General features: G+C 41.9%; 2 protein-coding genes and 2 long non-coding RNA genes across 6 annotated transcripts in view; 3 read left to right on the top strand and 1 right to left on the bottom strand.

Annotated features, from left to right (window-relative positions):
* zdhhc14 (zDHHC palmitoyltransferase 14) overlaps window positions 1–3,510 on the top strand; it is a 28,761-nt gene extending 25,251 nt beyond the window's left edge. For 2 of the 3 annotated variants that reach the window (XM_086095187.1, XM_086095188.1), the window contains exon 10: window positions 563–3,510. In XM_086095187.1, coding sequence (XP_085951313.1) covers window positions 563–1,033 — 471 coding nt within the window. In that variant the 3' untranslated portion in view covers window positions 1,034–3,510. The remainder of the gene's footprint in view (window positions 1–562) is intronic. The other variant, XM_086095190.1, reaches the window with a different exon arrangement.
* Window positions 3,511–4,055: 545 nt separating this feature from the next.
* On the bottom strand, window positions 4,056–7,318 carry LOC147163055 (galectin-8-like). Its single transcript, XM_086095602.1, has 8 exons — window positions 6,659–7,318; window positions 6,436–6,524; window positions 5,632–5,842; window positions 5,440–5,559; window positions 5,339–5,365; window positions 5,098–5,186; window positions 4,853–5,018; window positions 4,056–4,781 (listed from the first exon to the last, which is right to left on the bottom strand). Exons 1-8 carry the CDS (start codon window positions 6,695–6,697, stop codon window positions 4,632–4,634), a joined length of 891 nt encoding a protein of 296 aa, XP_085951728.1. The 5' UTR covers window positions 6,698–7,318; the 3' UTR covers window positions 4,056–4,631.
* On the top strand, window positions 7,254–9,359 carry LOC147163056 (uncharacterized). Its single transcript, XR_015097160.1, has 3 exons — window positions 7,254–7,906; window positions 8,427–8,552; window positions 8,660–9,359. It is a non-coding gene; the product is annotated as an uncharacterized LOC147163056 (long non-coding RNA).
* Window positions 9,360–9,906: 547 nt separating this feature from the next.
* On the top strand, window positions 9,907–11,877 carry LOC147163057 (uncharacterized). The gene is made up of 4 exons (XR_015097006.1): window positions 9,907–10,031; window positions 10,523–10,564; window positions 11,161–11,274; window positions 11,651–11,877. It is a non-coding gene; the product is annotated as an uncharacterized LOC147163057 (long non-coding RNA).
* The last annotated feature ends 2,831 nt before the right edge of the window (window positions 11,878–14,708 follow it).

The following is a 14,708-nucleotide window of genomic DNA, read 5'->3' on the forward strand; positions in this document are numbered from 1 at the left end:
ACGATAATGGCCTTGCATGTGGACAAGGAGAGCTATCGATTTTGTGCGGATGACTGCTCGTATATTACTGCTTGAATATGATACCTTTCCATTAAATTACCCAACGTTTCAAATTAATTCCCACAAATTCAGACAAACGTAATGTACATGGAAAGTTTTCCAACTTGGAGTTTTTCCAAAATTCCCCATCTTAACTTCCCATGGAAATTTACCAGAAAATTCCTTCCAATTTACCGGAATTTTCCCACATTCTCACAAGCCTATTCACCGTATGAATGTGTGAATGGTCATACCTTAAACCTGTTTCCATGCGCCACTTGTAGAGGTGTAAAGCGGAGCAATAGGCAACAACTGACCTTTTCAACTTGAGCTTTTTCCTGGTGTACAGGTTCTTTGTGGGCCCAGCATTCTAATGAGGGTACTAAAATCTTGTTCCTTCCTTTTTCCTCCCCTCTCCAATCATCATTCCCTCTTGCTTCTTTCTCCCTTATCCGCCATCACCTCCATGTCCCCGTTTTCCCCTTCGCCCGCTCTTCCTCGGACTTCTTTCGTCTATTTTCAGTGTGACCAAGACCAGTGCATTCAGAGCACTAAATTCGTTTTGCAGGCCGCTGCCACGCCTCTCCTCCAGCAGCAGAGCAGCGAGCCAGTCATCATGACGGCCTCCCCGGAAAACGGAGGATCACTCCCGAGCCGCACCTCGCTCGGTCTGGGCGGTCCTTGTACTTCACTCCCCCTCGGGCAGCCCACGCCGCCGACCTCCACGGCCAGCCTTAGCTGCCAGGAGTCCGCCGACATACTGCCCATTCACACGCACGGCCACTCGCACAATCACAGTTGCCCCCTCAAGGACCAGATGGCACACCACCACTTTCTCACGCCAGAGGACCTGCCCTCACCCCCAGGTATGCTTCCCTGCAACAGCCCCCTGGGTCACAGTCACACTGTGCAGGCCGGCTTTTACATTCCGGCCAGCCAGGACTCGCTGCACGAGGACTCTGTCAGAGGACTGGTCAAGCTCAGCTCTGTCTGATAACCAAACAAACTGAACACAGCCCCGAAAACGTGCCACTTTCTGACAAGGGAGCACTCACCTTGGGTTTCAGGTTCCCACCAGTGCCATGGTTGGAAGTCCAAAGCTGATAAGGGGCATGAACACAACCCAAGTGAGCGCAAGCCACCTCAGCCAACACCTTGCCAAAACCTCTCTGCTGTGTCGACACTTTTCTCGCTCCCTTTGAACGTGATGGGAAATGTCTCCTCTAATGTGCGCAAGGGTTTGTTTTCCAAAGTGGTGTATGTCTGTTAGTCTCAGACATTTCAAGCAAAAAATGTATACATTTTTGACGGTTCTTGACATTTTTGGTCAAAAATCATAAGTCTCACTGTATTTGGGGGGCATCAGACAGTCTTAAACCTGTTTTTTGCTTGATACATCTGCAAAGTCCATGGAGCGAAATGATGTCATTTCAGCAACCAAACCTCTCCACGCGGCATCCACATTGCCCATTGCCAAACTTTCCACACAGCACACCGACAAAAATTTGTAATTCCGCAGACGGTCCCACATGTTTTCTGTAAATTGTTATTATTGATGAAGTTTATATATTAAAAAAAAAAAAAAAACTTTTATACTTTTTCATTACTGTTGTGGTGAAGTGTTGTTCATGCACCGTAGAACAAGAGTTTCAAACTCAATTTATGTGGGGGCCGCTGGAGAGAGAGTTCATCAAGTATTTTACAAAAAAGGGGATATTCAAAGAAAGTACAACTATTCCAATCTTCATTAGTAATAGTTAATAAAATGGTTGGATAGAACAGAAAGTAAATGGTTGTTGAGAAGGGGAACAAAATTGGCAACCCCATCCTCGCTCATCTCCCTGGAACTTTGCATACTTCTCAGCCTCAGCATATCTAGTTGAGTAATGACATATGATTTCTTGAGCACGGTAACTTTCTCTGTGCATTCAAATCATGTCAGGGTGGCCCCTGTGCTAAAAAAATAAATAAATAAATACATTTGAAAAACATAAAATTTTCTTGAAATTGGCTGTTCTTGTCATCAACCTTTCACTTCATGGCAAGTTTTGAAAAATACATGACTGGGACTGGGTGACAGGATGCATTTTCCTCTGTTACATATGGCAACCCATAAGTGATTAAAAAAAACACACACACAACGTACACACAATTGGGCAACAACACTGCAAAACAATTTTTTAAAATTTGGGGGGTTGCACTATGTTGTCAAGTAGGCGGCCTCAAAATATCACGTCAGCTCCAAATGACCCCCGAGCTAAAAGTTTCAGACCCCTGCTGTAGACGCTCTTCACTGCCCCCTATAGTCTGGGAGAATGTTAGCTAACAGCGGGGACAACCCGTACAGAGCACAGACTGGACTATCAATGTTGTGTACTTGCCATTGGGAGATATGACGCCACCAGCGGCCATCTTACGTTGCCACTCACCAAGGACGCCTAACTTGAATACATTGATTTCTTTTCATGTTATTTTCTGCCTCTACAGTGCCAAATGCTACTGTGTATGACGTACAGTTGTACCATTAAGTCTGGGAGAAGCGTTAACATGTACATTTCATTGATAAGAAAAAGACTTATTGACAATTCCAAACATCTTCTGGGTATTACTGATATTTCTGCAATGCAACACAATGCAAAAGCTTCGGTGTAATTAAACAGCGTATGGTATTCCTTTTGCCTGTGAGTAGCATTCTAACCAGGCAGATTGTCAGTTAAAAAGACATTTCATCACATTTTGAAATTTAAAAAAAATCCTTACAAATCAAATTACAACAACCCCAAAGTCCAAAGATTTTCAATGAGCAAAGAGCTTCCTTTCACCGAATTGACCGCCATTTTGACTTGTAAGCTAAGTTGGGAATTGTCAATAAGGTGTACCTATGTGTGCTACTCAAAAATGTGTCTGCATCATGCTGTCAGAGCCATCAACAATCATGTGAACGTAAAGCCCATCAGGAAAAAAAATTCTGCGAAATGCAAACCTCTTGTGTCACAATTCACGACATTGAGATAACATACACTGAATGGTCGATGCAAACCGTGAAGTTCGCTCTCATGACTCCATACAGGGATGCTAGCGTAAAACACGCACAAATAACAAAAGTTGTCAGTAAATGTGGCAACGTAAGATGGCCGCCCTTTGGCTTCAGCTGCCAGGGTCTTGTTGACGGTTCAATCACATATAAGTCCGTGACACAGAGCTGCAAAAGTGGTGTCAGCCAGTCTCATTTCCGCGTGGAACGTACATGTATCAAGCATAAACCAAGCTTTGCGCCTTTTTGCCAGTTTCGAATAGGACAGTTATTTGTTTTACCCCATGTACACACTCAGCAGTTACAATGGTTGATGTCACTCTATTGCATATCATTCTACTTTTTTTATGTTGGGGGGAATGACAGTTGTATTGTACCAAGGTTATTAAAAAATTATATTTCCTGTGGATATAAATAAATCACTTTTTTTTTTATCAGATGGCAAATAGTTTGTTGAAGTTCCTAACTTGTGCATTGAAAACAGAACAACCGACTTATGGCATTGATGGTTAAACGTCATAGAGGGCGCTCTTCTTTTCTTCGAGTCGACACCCTAAAAACGGTAATGGGATGACACGAGAAGGCAATCGGTATGTGGTTCCATGTTCTTCGGCTGTCTTTAGTTTGTAGTACTCTTCTGACACCTTGTGGCTGAATAAGCGTGGTGCAGGCAAGCCATTTGCCAAAAACTGAGTTTGTTCCATACACGTTTTACCAATGAAACAATGGGCATGTTCCTGAGTCCATACAATTCACTGCATTTTTAGGTAAGAGGGAAAAAAACGCATATTCTGGTTGTTGGTAATTTTATAATTGAATCCGTATGTGGTCCTCTTTGCAGCAGTGAAAAATAATATTGTTATATTTGGTCATAGTGATTCAAAGTGTAGTGTGAAGAACATTGTTCCCTTGATTCGTCTTAAGTGTTAAAGCCCCCATTATGATTGTCCTCCACCACTGCAAATTACAAAAATGGTCAGTGTCAATTACACTCAGCATTATATTTGTACTTGTTTCTTAATTAGGATTTGAAGAACAGTGGTATTGCAAACTGAAAGTGAGTAACAGTCGCTGTATTTACATGTTTTTTTTTCTTCATCAAGACAGAGCACAGATTAAGGGTCCCACATTCCATCAGCTATTCTTTACGCTTCTACACAAAAATATAGGAGAATAAACACGTTTAAAAAAAAATAATAATAATAATTATACATGGGTTTCCTCTTTCGCTGTTTGTTAGAATTGAAGTGGTCACTTTAAATTCATGGTGCAACAAGTCTCCATCATAACACAATTTAACTGTAAAGGAAATGTTTTTGAAGTAACATTTTAAGATTATTTTCTGTTCTGGCAAGTAAAAATAAAGGACTATATACACAGTACTTAAATGCAAAAGGAAGGCATAATACAAAATTCTTTTGTCACTGATATGCCCCACACATCAAATTTTTTAACATTCTTGTGACATAATGGGGAAAACAAGCTAACAAATGTCAATGGTGACGCATATAAGACTGAAGTCACACACACACACACACACAAAAAGCAGCCATCTGGATCACCACAGTTTGACGTCCATGAGCTCCAGGTCTCCCATTATCTCCAGCAGGTCGATGGTGCTCAGGTCCTGAACCCGATGTTTGAACTCAAACGAGTGCAGGCCGTTCACCGCCAGCTTGAACTGATGTGCCTGGCAGAGGAGAAGAATCTGACAACAAACGACACACTCCTCAACAACAAGCCCTTTGTTATTCAAGACGTAAACAAGGTGCAGTTTACCTCAAAATACTCTCCGGGAGAAAAAGGGAAAAAGAGCAACTCCCTCTCCTCCTGACCCCAGGATCCATTCAGGTACGAGTTCCTGACGAACGTGCCGGATTTCATGCGAGGGTTGAGGTGAAGCGCAATGCTCTGCGTTGCGCTGTTGCAGAGGTTCACTGTCACGCTGGGAGACATTTGGAGCAGCAAGACTTGGCCAGTTAGCTTTTGCGTGGGCTGACAAAGATCAACATCGCGCAGGTTACCTGTGAGGATACATGCTGATCTGTCCTTTGATGGTTATGTGCTGCCCAGGGCTTAGGCCTTTTAGTATGCTGCCTTTGTATGGGAGGCTCTTAAGGGGGAAATAGAAAGAAAGAAAGAAACTTGAATATGCAACCCTGTCAACTGTACAGTCTTTATTTCATTCTGAGCTTCAACTTTCATTGGCAATGACAATGAATGACAGAATGTTTATAGGACTGTGGCGCAAAGGGACAAACTCACCAGGTCACCAGACTCTGAGTATATTGCCTAAGAGTGACAAATGGCAACTTTAGTCACATCGAAGGCAAACTCACGACATGTAAGGACAAGAAACAACTTACAGAGTTTGGGATGTAGCCTATAGCCTGCACTTGGACCTTCCCAGACACGGAAAATGTGTTGATCCTGTTTAGTGGGATTCTATGTTTGTATTCTAGTAGGTGAGCTCCATTTACTGCTACCTGTTGTTTAAAAAAATGCTGTCATAAAATAGCAATATGCAGCACTGAGGATCAATTTCTGGCATCTCTGACCTTAAAGGCGTCCTTGTGCACCAGGATGAGGGTCTCAAATGGGGCCCCACGTTTATAGGGCAGCTGTTGCAGCGTCTCCTCTTGGCCCCAGGTCTCCTGCAGCAGGGAGTTGCACCGCACGCAGGGCGAGCCCTTAAAGCGAGGGCTGAAGTGCAAGGCCACGTCAGAAGGCGGCCTGGTACTGCCGCCGCAGGACAGGTCGATCTGAAACCTCAATAGAACACGTACGGCAAATTATGACACCATTTTTTTCCCCTGTGGATCCGACCTATCTTCTTCATAAGCCAGTGCTGCGGGGTAGGGTGGCAAGATTGGAAGTTTCTTGTTATGAAACCGAGATTGAACTATTTGGCCATAATTCCAAAATGTACATGAGGGATTTATGTACTGGTAGTCAGTATTGGCACAAAGCCTTCAAGCTGAAAAACAACTAGAAAAAAAATAAAGCCAGGAAGTACCATAAGATGCTTCCTCCCATGCAGCTAAAGCTTATTGTGATTGAAACTACAACCACAATCATAAACATACTGCTATATTAAGAGCACAGTGTACATTTATTGGACTGAAATGTATATACAGTGCTACAAATATTGCATCGTTGCTCTCCCACTAGATGGCAGAGTGTACATTACCAAATGGATCCAGCTTTGTGACATTTTGTTTGGAGGCGTGTTTTGAAATATTTGTGTACTGAAAGCATGTCGGCTTCCACATTTGTGAACTATGTGCCTTGGCTCATTAAAAGCTGGGAAGGCTGAGTTAGACTTTGTGCATGTAAATGCTGTTGTGTTTATCAGAGCTCACCTGTCAGCATTTGAAGCTACGGTGCCCTGGATGATGATGATCTCTCCGGGATGCAGGCCTCCAGGTATAGATCCTGTATATGGGATCACCTGAGGTGGAGAGGTCAGACTTAATACTGGGAAATGACGACATTCGCATTGCATTATTTGCGACAACGTCTACAGTAGCCATTTACCACAGGGACATAATACTGTAACAAGAATAATGGCAATATGTATCTCACCGGCTTCAGGACACTAAGCTTCGCGTTTGCCACCGACATGGAGCTTCTGGTGTCGGTCTACAAACAATTGCTTCGAGACAAAACAATAGCGCAAGTTAGTTCTGCGGTTAAACGTCAGCGTTTAGCTCACCCAACGCTCGATTGACAACATGCGAGCCACTCTAGGCACGCATGCGCACATTTGACACGTGATCACAAGCTCCTGTTAAAGACAACAGAGGCCATCTGTAACGGCGGTCAACCTTCAATAAACCACCACTGATTATTGTGTCACCGGCAGAACATGATTTAAAGGACACATTTAACTCGAATTGTTAAAACGATGAACGTGTTCGAAAATAAATCAATACCTTGAACTATTACCCCCCCATCAAGCTAAATTTCCTTATCTTAATGTCCAGCTCTTTCCTGAGACTTTGAACTATAAACACACACCCTATAATATTCCATAGAGATGCTGATGACGATTTTTTTTTATTATATGTGCATTATGCATGTGCTTCATTAAAAAAAAAATAATAATACACTACCCCAATACCGCATGTACTTCCAGAATGTTTTTCTTCAAAGGGACAGGAATGTGAAAAATCTACTTTTTGGAGCTTTTTGCCGTGTTAAAATGCTAATTCCTCACCAAAAACATCACCAAAGTGGTGTTTTCCGCCATTCGCCCCTCTATGAGTCATTCTAGGTCATTCTGCTCTCCAAGCACCAGCCCCTCCCAACCTGAGAAAACGAGCTGTTGCCAAGGTTTGACGTCATTGCGTGCGGCCCCATCCCCGCAACCGCCTCTGCGGACTAAACGCACGCCCACTTTCTTTGAGATCTCCCTCCATGGGATAATGACAAAAGTAGCCTTTAACCAGTAAACATTCTGTCCAAATGAATTCAAAGCAATCAATTATTCTTCACATTTGCGATGCCAAAGTGCAATGAAATGACAATTGGTTGTCTTAAAATCCAAGTAAGACTTTTGCGCTGATGGATTCAAATGAATGGATGGTGTAGTGCATAGTGCGCTCGCCCTGCAAGCAATAAGGCGCGGGTTTGTGACCTACTGTGGTGCTTTTTTTCCCCCTCTAACCTCTTTGCTCCCCTCCTCTTCCACGATTTCTTGCGGCAAAGACTCGTTTTGTTTCAAATGTTTATTCATTTTTAAAAATCGACTCGGACAACGTCATGAGAGGGGCGCGGCAGCCACAGGGAGGAGAGGCGGGGGTTTTACTGAACCGAGCGTTTGACTTCGGGGTAAGAAAAATAACCACCGAAATAACTCATATTTCATAAGAAATTACATCGCGATTGTGTCAAAGGTAAGATTTCATCATTATATGTTCGCAAGCTAACTGTTAGCTCGTGGGCTAACTGTTCACCCACACGCTAACCCTGGGATATTTCCCAAATAACCGCTAAAAAGCCTGCAGCTAACGTAATAGCCGTTAATCCGTGAGCTAGCCGTTAGCCTGTGGGCTAATAGCCGCTAATTGCTGCTTATTGGCTGTTAGCACTGCACGAACAACCAATCAGATGGTGCTGTGGGCGGGCCAATGCTGCAGGGAGTCAACAGCCGCTGACTCAGAGCAGACGGAGGAGAAAAGCGCCCATTGGAGCAATTTGATATATCGGCCATCAAAACAAAAAAACAGGCAGATGCCGATATTCATAAAATGCTGAATATCGGCGCTGATTATCTGCCGATTATCGGTCTATCCCTAGTTGCAACAAACTTTTTGTGCATTGCATCAGGATCAACTACTCTTTTTCACAGACGTGGGCAAGCCTAAGAAATCAAGGTCAAAGGCAAATGAGGCAGAAGACGAAGAGTGACGATGGTGGGAAGTCGGCGGTTTCTGACAAGGATGACTGATTGATGCGGGCAGATTCTTTGTAACATGTCAGTTTGTGCTATATATATTTTTTATTTTATTTATTTTTTATTATTATTATTATTATTTTTTAAATTGTCTTTGATTATTGATAAGGAAATACACTGCTTTTCAGAGACTTGCATTCATAAACAATCATTCATCAAACCAACTCCAGGCCAAGACTGCGAGAACTCTTAAGTGGCTACAGTGGAAGGAAACCGGTAACAATCCTAATCTTCGAGGTACACGTGTGTGCAGTAGGCTGATAAGATGTTTGGATGCCGTCAGTGGATGCGCAAGCTTAGATTGTTTAAAAAATACAATCTGATAAAATTAAAATAGACTCACAGATGAATACGCCCTTGAAGGACGTAACAAAACCAAACAAGTCAAACTAAAGCCTTATCCACACGTTTTTTTTAAACGGAATATTCCCCCCCTCGCCGGGTAAAAAAAATAAATAATTCCGTCCACACTGCCTCGTTTGTTTTTTGTTGTTGTTTAAAAAAAAAAAGCATAAACCCTACAGACCGATGTGACAAGTTATCTACTTGACTCCAGGAAAGTTTCAAAAGGCCGAGTAATTTGAAAGCAGGGAAGGACTAAACTGCCAAAAAGAAAAAAAGAATCCTGCAGAATAATCCACATTTTTTATGAATGTACCTGTAATCTATTTAAATGGGATTTTTGTTTTCGATAACTAATAGATTACAGTTCAAATGTTTTGTATACTGACTGTACATACATTCTGAACAAAAGTTGTTTTGTCATCATGCGTAGACTGAAGTCCAGAAGCAGCTGTAGGTAAAAAAATAAAATAAAAAGTGAAAGGGAGGGCTGTGGAATTTCCCGACAGACATTGGACCGTTGATGTTGATAACAGTGGACTTGTTGAACTTTCTTTTTTCAGCTGCGATAGGCTTCAGTTTACACGAGTCGCTAGCAATCACTTAACTCATTCTCTGCCATTGACGGCTAGAAACGTCCAAAATTAATTTGAACTATTTCTATTTAACATTTTTTCCACATTTGTTGACAAGAGTATGAAAACCTTTTTTTTATTTTTTTTTACTGTACATTTAGAACAGATATAAAAATGTGTGATTAATCGGGAGTTAACTATTGAAGTCATGCAGTTAATTGCAATCAAAAATGTAAATCGCCTGACACGATTTTAAAAAAGAAAAGAGAAGATTATTAAAAATTAGGGGCGCCAGGTAATTACATTTTTTTCTCGTAATTAATCGCATGACTTCACTAATTAACTCTGAAAATAAATCAAACTAAGACCCAACAATTCGCCCGGCTTCTTTCCTATTTGCTAACCATTGATTGACAGTCCTCAAAGCCAATGAGATGCATCTTGTGTTTCTGACCAATCAGAGCACATTTACTGTAAACGTTACTGGGTTCCCACTCGATTCTCTGAACCTCATAACTGCTGTGTCATCTGAGGGAAAGACGTCTTCGAACCGGTGAAAGCGACACAGACAAAATGGGACTTCGTGAGTAATAGTTTTGCTTTAGTCGATTTTGAGATTTAATCTTTGTCGTCTGACAAACGTGTAGATTAAATTATACTTTGATGACACTCGCTGGGCGGCGGACAAATGTGAACGTATGTGCTTAATGTAGCAAAAGTAGTTTGCAACAAGTTGACTTTTCCACGAGTTTTTTTTTTTTTTTTAATAAATATACAGTTTATGTTGAAATAAATGGAGCCTTATGTATTGTATCAATTGTTCTATAATCCACATAATATGTAAACATTATTTGGGTCGTTATGTAAACGCTGTTAAAAGTGTTTATTCCATAAATTTAGCTCAATGTGTACACAAATGACAAACGGTGAACCAATTGAAATCACCAGCCAGGACAAATGTTTTGAATTTGGCTAAACTAAGACGGATATAGTCTTATGCTGCAGCGTTCACTGCACACTAGCCTGAGAATTCCTAACTATCCAAATGAAGGTCGCTCTCATTTTGTGTTTCAGTTACAGCACTGGCTGTCGCAGCAGGCGGAGCGGCCGCAGCAGGTAAGAAATAAAAAGAATCCCTTCACACCCAGGAACAGTTCACTGATGTTACTATCCTTGCGTTTTTGTGTGTGTTGCAGGGAGCTTTGCCATTAATTTTTTTATTGCTCCAAAATAATACTAAAAACGATACAATAACGGGCAGAAAGCTTACATGCTCTTATGGACCTGTTGCCCTTCACGCAACAGAATAATAGCTTTCATTTCAAGTAAATTAAGATAACAATACACCACAATTCATGCAATGGTTGCACTCCAGAGAGCACCGTTAGTGAGTGGTTGTTTCCATTTTTTTTCACTTGACATTATGTATTCCTTAGCTCCTTGTCTCCCTGTCAGGCAGTCACCAGATTTTGTTGAATATGTAGTCAAAACAGTCTTAATGCTAAACCATGTTTTAAATCAATAATTAATTCAGATGAATCAATTATTTAAATAATTGTTACTGTGTACGGAACTTACGAAAATATTATTTTATGAATTAACAAATGTCTTTTTGTGCGTTTCTCTGAGGTTTTTATGTGATGTGAGATTCTTTTTGGGGCAACACTGTATTGGTGTACGAATATAGTCGCTTGACTGTCGTTCTTGTCCAGGAGGGGCTCTGATTCTGGCACCTGTTGCTCTTGCCACAATTGGGTACCCAGCCGCAGTGGCGGTGACTTCTCTGATCAACGCCGGAGCAGCGACTGGAGCAGCAGCAGCTGCAGGTATACATACCTGTAAACACATATTGAGTGGCTGCTCAAGATGCACAGCTGTGTGGTCAAACCAATAGTTTTTGTAAATCTCGAAGGTTCTAATGAGCTGCCTTTTAAAGTTTTAAAAAGTTATTTTCATACACATTGTGTAGCCAGCATGGTGATCTAGTGGTTTGCACGTCCCAGGTTCAAATCTCCATCCTTCACGGAGTTTGTACATTCTCCTTCTTCAGCATTCTCTCACATTGAATGTTGTAAATTGTCTCTATGATTGTCCGAAAGGAAAAATGAACAAATAAAAACAAACATTCTAAAAACATGCATGTCGGGTTAGGATTGTGTTTGATTTTTGCTCTCATTTCTAAAGTGGGACCTTTCATTTTAGGTTCAGCTGGTGCAAGTGCTGCTGCTGCCGCTCCTGTCGCAGGCTTTGTGATGGCTCTCTTCTGAGTCAACACCTAAAACCCGCCCGCCATTTCAACTGATGTATTTGTTCCAAACTCCGTGCCATGGGTTATGGTGGATTTGTGTTTAAGTAAGGCCAAGAAAATGTGACGATTTGTTTTTCTCATATTTCAATGTGACTGAATAAATGGCTTCCCTAGTTTGTGAGCAGGATTTTTTTTCTTCAGTTTAGTTACAGTTACACTGACACATGGCACTGTGAACATCCTGGCATCGGGTGTTTAGAAGTGGAGCTGAAAGGTTCGACACCACTGGAAGCATTTAACCTTTGTCTATGAATACTGGACTGTTACAATAAATGTCAGGGAAAGTGCACCAGTGTTGTATTGCACATACTGCACTGTGCACAATAATATGAGATGGTGAGATCTGTTAAGAACATTAAAGTGGCTTAACTCTTTGACTGCCATAAACGTTATAAAACGTTTAGCATAAACCTAGGGAAGGGCGCCGAGGACGTTAAAAGACGTCCCCTATGTTTTTTTTTTTTTTTTTCAAAAACGGGTGCAGGAAAGCCTTGGGCAGCTGTGCTGAAAGAATCAGGCTGATCTGATTAGTCAAAGACTCGTTTTGGCCCCTAGAGGGCAGCGATGACTCTCTTTGCACAAGGTTGGATGGGCCGCCCACCGTGGGCGTCAGTAGAAGACGTGAGGCGGAGCTAGAGTGTTGAGGAGACAATGGCTGATCCAAGCCACAATGGCTTGACCAAGCAACCGGTTACAAGCAGCTCAGCTTGAGCATTTTTTTCAAAGACGGAAAGCATCAATCAATACTAAAAAGCGCATTGATGTCAACGATGATGATGACAACGAGCTCTACGCCAAAGTTGGAAGCTTTGGCGTGACTGTTATGAACACGTAGTAAGCCTCACGGCTAAGCGCGGCTAGCGCGGCTAGCGCTGCTAAGGCCGGAAAACGCGCACAATAGCCGGCCGGGTACTTCTACACAATCGGACATTCGATCGGGCGATGGAGAGTTGGCATCGACCAATGCAGATTGATGATGATGATGAAGATGAAGCTCTACGCCAACGTGACTGTTATGAACACGTAGTAAGCCCCACCGGCAAAGCGCGGCTAGCGCGGCTAGCGCTGCTAAGGCCGGAAAACGCGGAGCTGCACAAGCGGACATTCGATCGGACAATGAAGAGTACCCCGAGTCCAATGCATATTCATCGGAGGAGCGGGTACAGTCTGATCACGGAGAAGACACTGTTTCTGGACTACGATGCCACCATGAATGGAGTGGATAAAATGGATCAGAACATCTCCTACCAACCCGGTATAGCAACTGAAGGACACGGGGAAGCGAGACGTAACACCACCGTAACGTAACCGTAGCATGATCCTGATATTAGACTTGATGACACACTGCAGTATATACTTGCTATTCCCCGGAAAAAAACGGCCGGCAAGAAAGTGGCGCACGCGAAGAGGCAATCTTGTGCAAATGCTGTTGCGTCTCCTTGCACGCAGGAGAGTGTTACAAAAAGAAAAACTGTCGTTGAAACATCCACATATTTGTAAATAGCACCACAGTTGCACACATTTGTAAATAGTTTGCCAAATTGTTGTCAAATTGTTACACTGTTGAATGTAAATAAACGTATTTTGCTATCAAAAAACACTTTTTCATTCTTGGTGGTAGTGTTTTATAGAAGTAAAGCACTATTTAGGTGTTTGTGGCATCATTCATGGACAAAAAGAAGTGTCAAATTCACTAGAATGCATGAAATAATATCGTTTCACTAAAAGCTTGATTTCTCCGTATTTTGGTCCAACACAGGCGAAATTGGGTCAAACTAACCATTTTCTATTGTTGATTACTAAAGAACGGAATAAGGTAGAAACAAACTCTTTTTTTCTGATGAAAGATGAAAGTCCAATCTTTCATTTGGTAGTACGTGTGTTTCCATAGTCCAAACAGAACATTTTCTGTGGACCTTGAAAATCAGTCAAAATGCTTAAATCGGCTGGCACTGGCGGCATCCCTTTTCTGAAAACGTCTGGCAGTCAAAGAGTTAAGAGAGGAGTATTTTGAACATGTTCAAAATGTATTGACGACAAGAAAAAAGGAGCATTAAAACTTTACAAACCATGATGAAAAATCAACATATGGTACCTTCGCAAACACTCGCAAGCCTTCGCCCCTCAGCTAGATATGAGACAGAAGAGGCAGGAGATTCTCCAAACACTGGATGACAGTGAATTCACAAAATTAAACATTTTACCCACGTTAATACCAAAATTGAGTTAAAATATTGCAAAAATGACCAGTGCTTTATCAGAATGTTTTGTAAGTGGACCTAAGTTTCCACACATTTAAAGTACACAGGACCTCACTATTCATTTAATAGATATTTTATTTTATGTGAAACATAAAACATAGACACACAATTAGTAAAAACATAGAATAACACAATTTCATTCCTTCATTTTCTGAGTTCATGTCCAGCTCTTTCCTGAGGCATTTAAATACACTCATGACTTTCTCTCCCACTTTCCACCCCTCCCGCTCACGCGGCGTATTCGAATAGGTTTCGTTTCTTGTGAAATGAAACTTAACTTTGAGTGACAGCTGTGCCCAACCAATAAGAGTGCTTGTATTTCCGCCCAATCAGGGTCTTTCTGCAAGGTAAATATTACTGGATAGCCGATAGGCCAAGGCTTTTGAAGCCGCGAGGCCGCCATATTACTCCTCCCAAGAAACGCGTTTGAGACCGTACTTAGTAGAAACGATATGTTTAATGATGTTTACAGGAGAAAACTTGTAAATGTTTTTAAATTAAAGAATTGTAACTTTAATTCAACAAAAGATGCCTCTGCCAAATCTAATATTGGGGTCTAAGGAACTGAGCGATAAAAGAAAAAGGGGATCTTCAAAGCCGCACTTGATTACTTGTTTAAAATTTGTGACCCACCCTCCCAGCCCGGCCAGATGGGAGGAGCAAAATGGCCGCGGTGTCGCTTCAACGGCTT

This window comes from Leptonotus elevatus, chromosome 14, assembly GCF_054856555.1.
Source record: "Leptonotus elevatus isolate MCC_2025b chromosome 14, RoL_Lele_1.0, whole genome shotgun sequence".
In the NCBI taxonomy this organism is placed as follows: domain Eukaryota; kingdom Metazoa; phylum Chordata; class Actinopteri; order Syngnathiformes; family Syngnathidae; genus Leptonotus; species Leptonotus elevatus.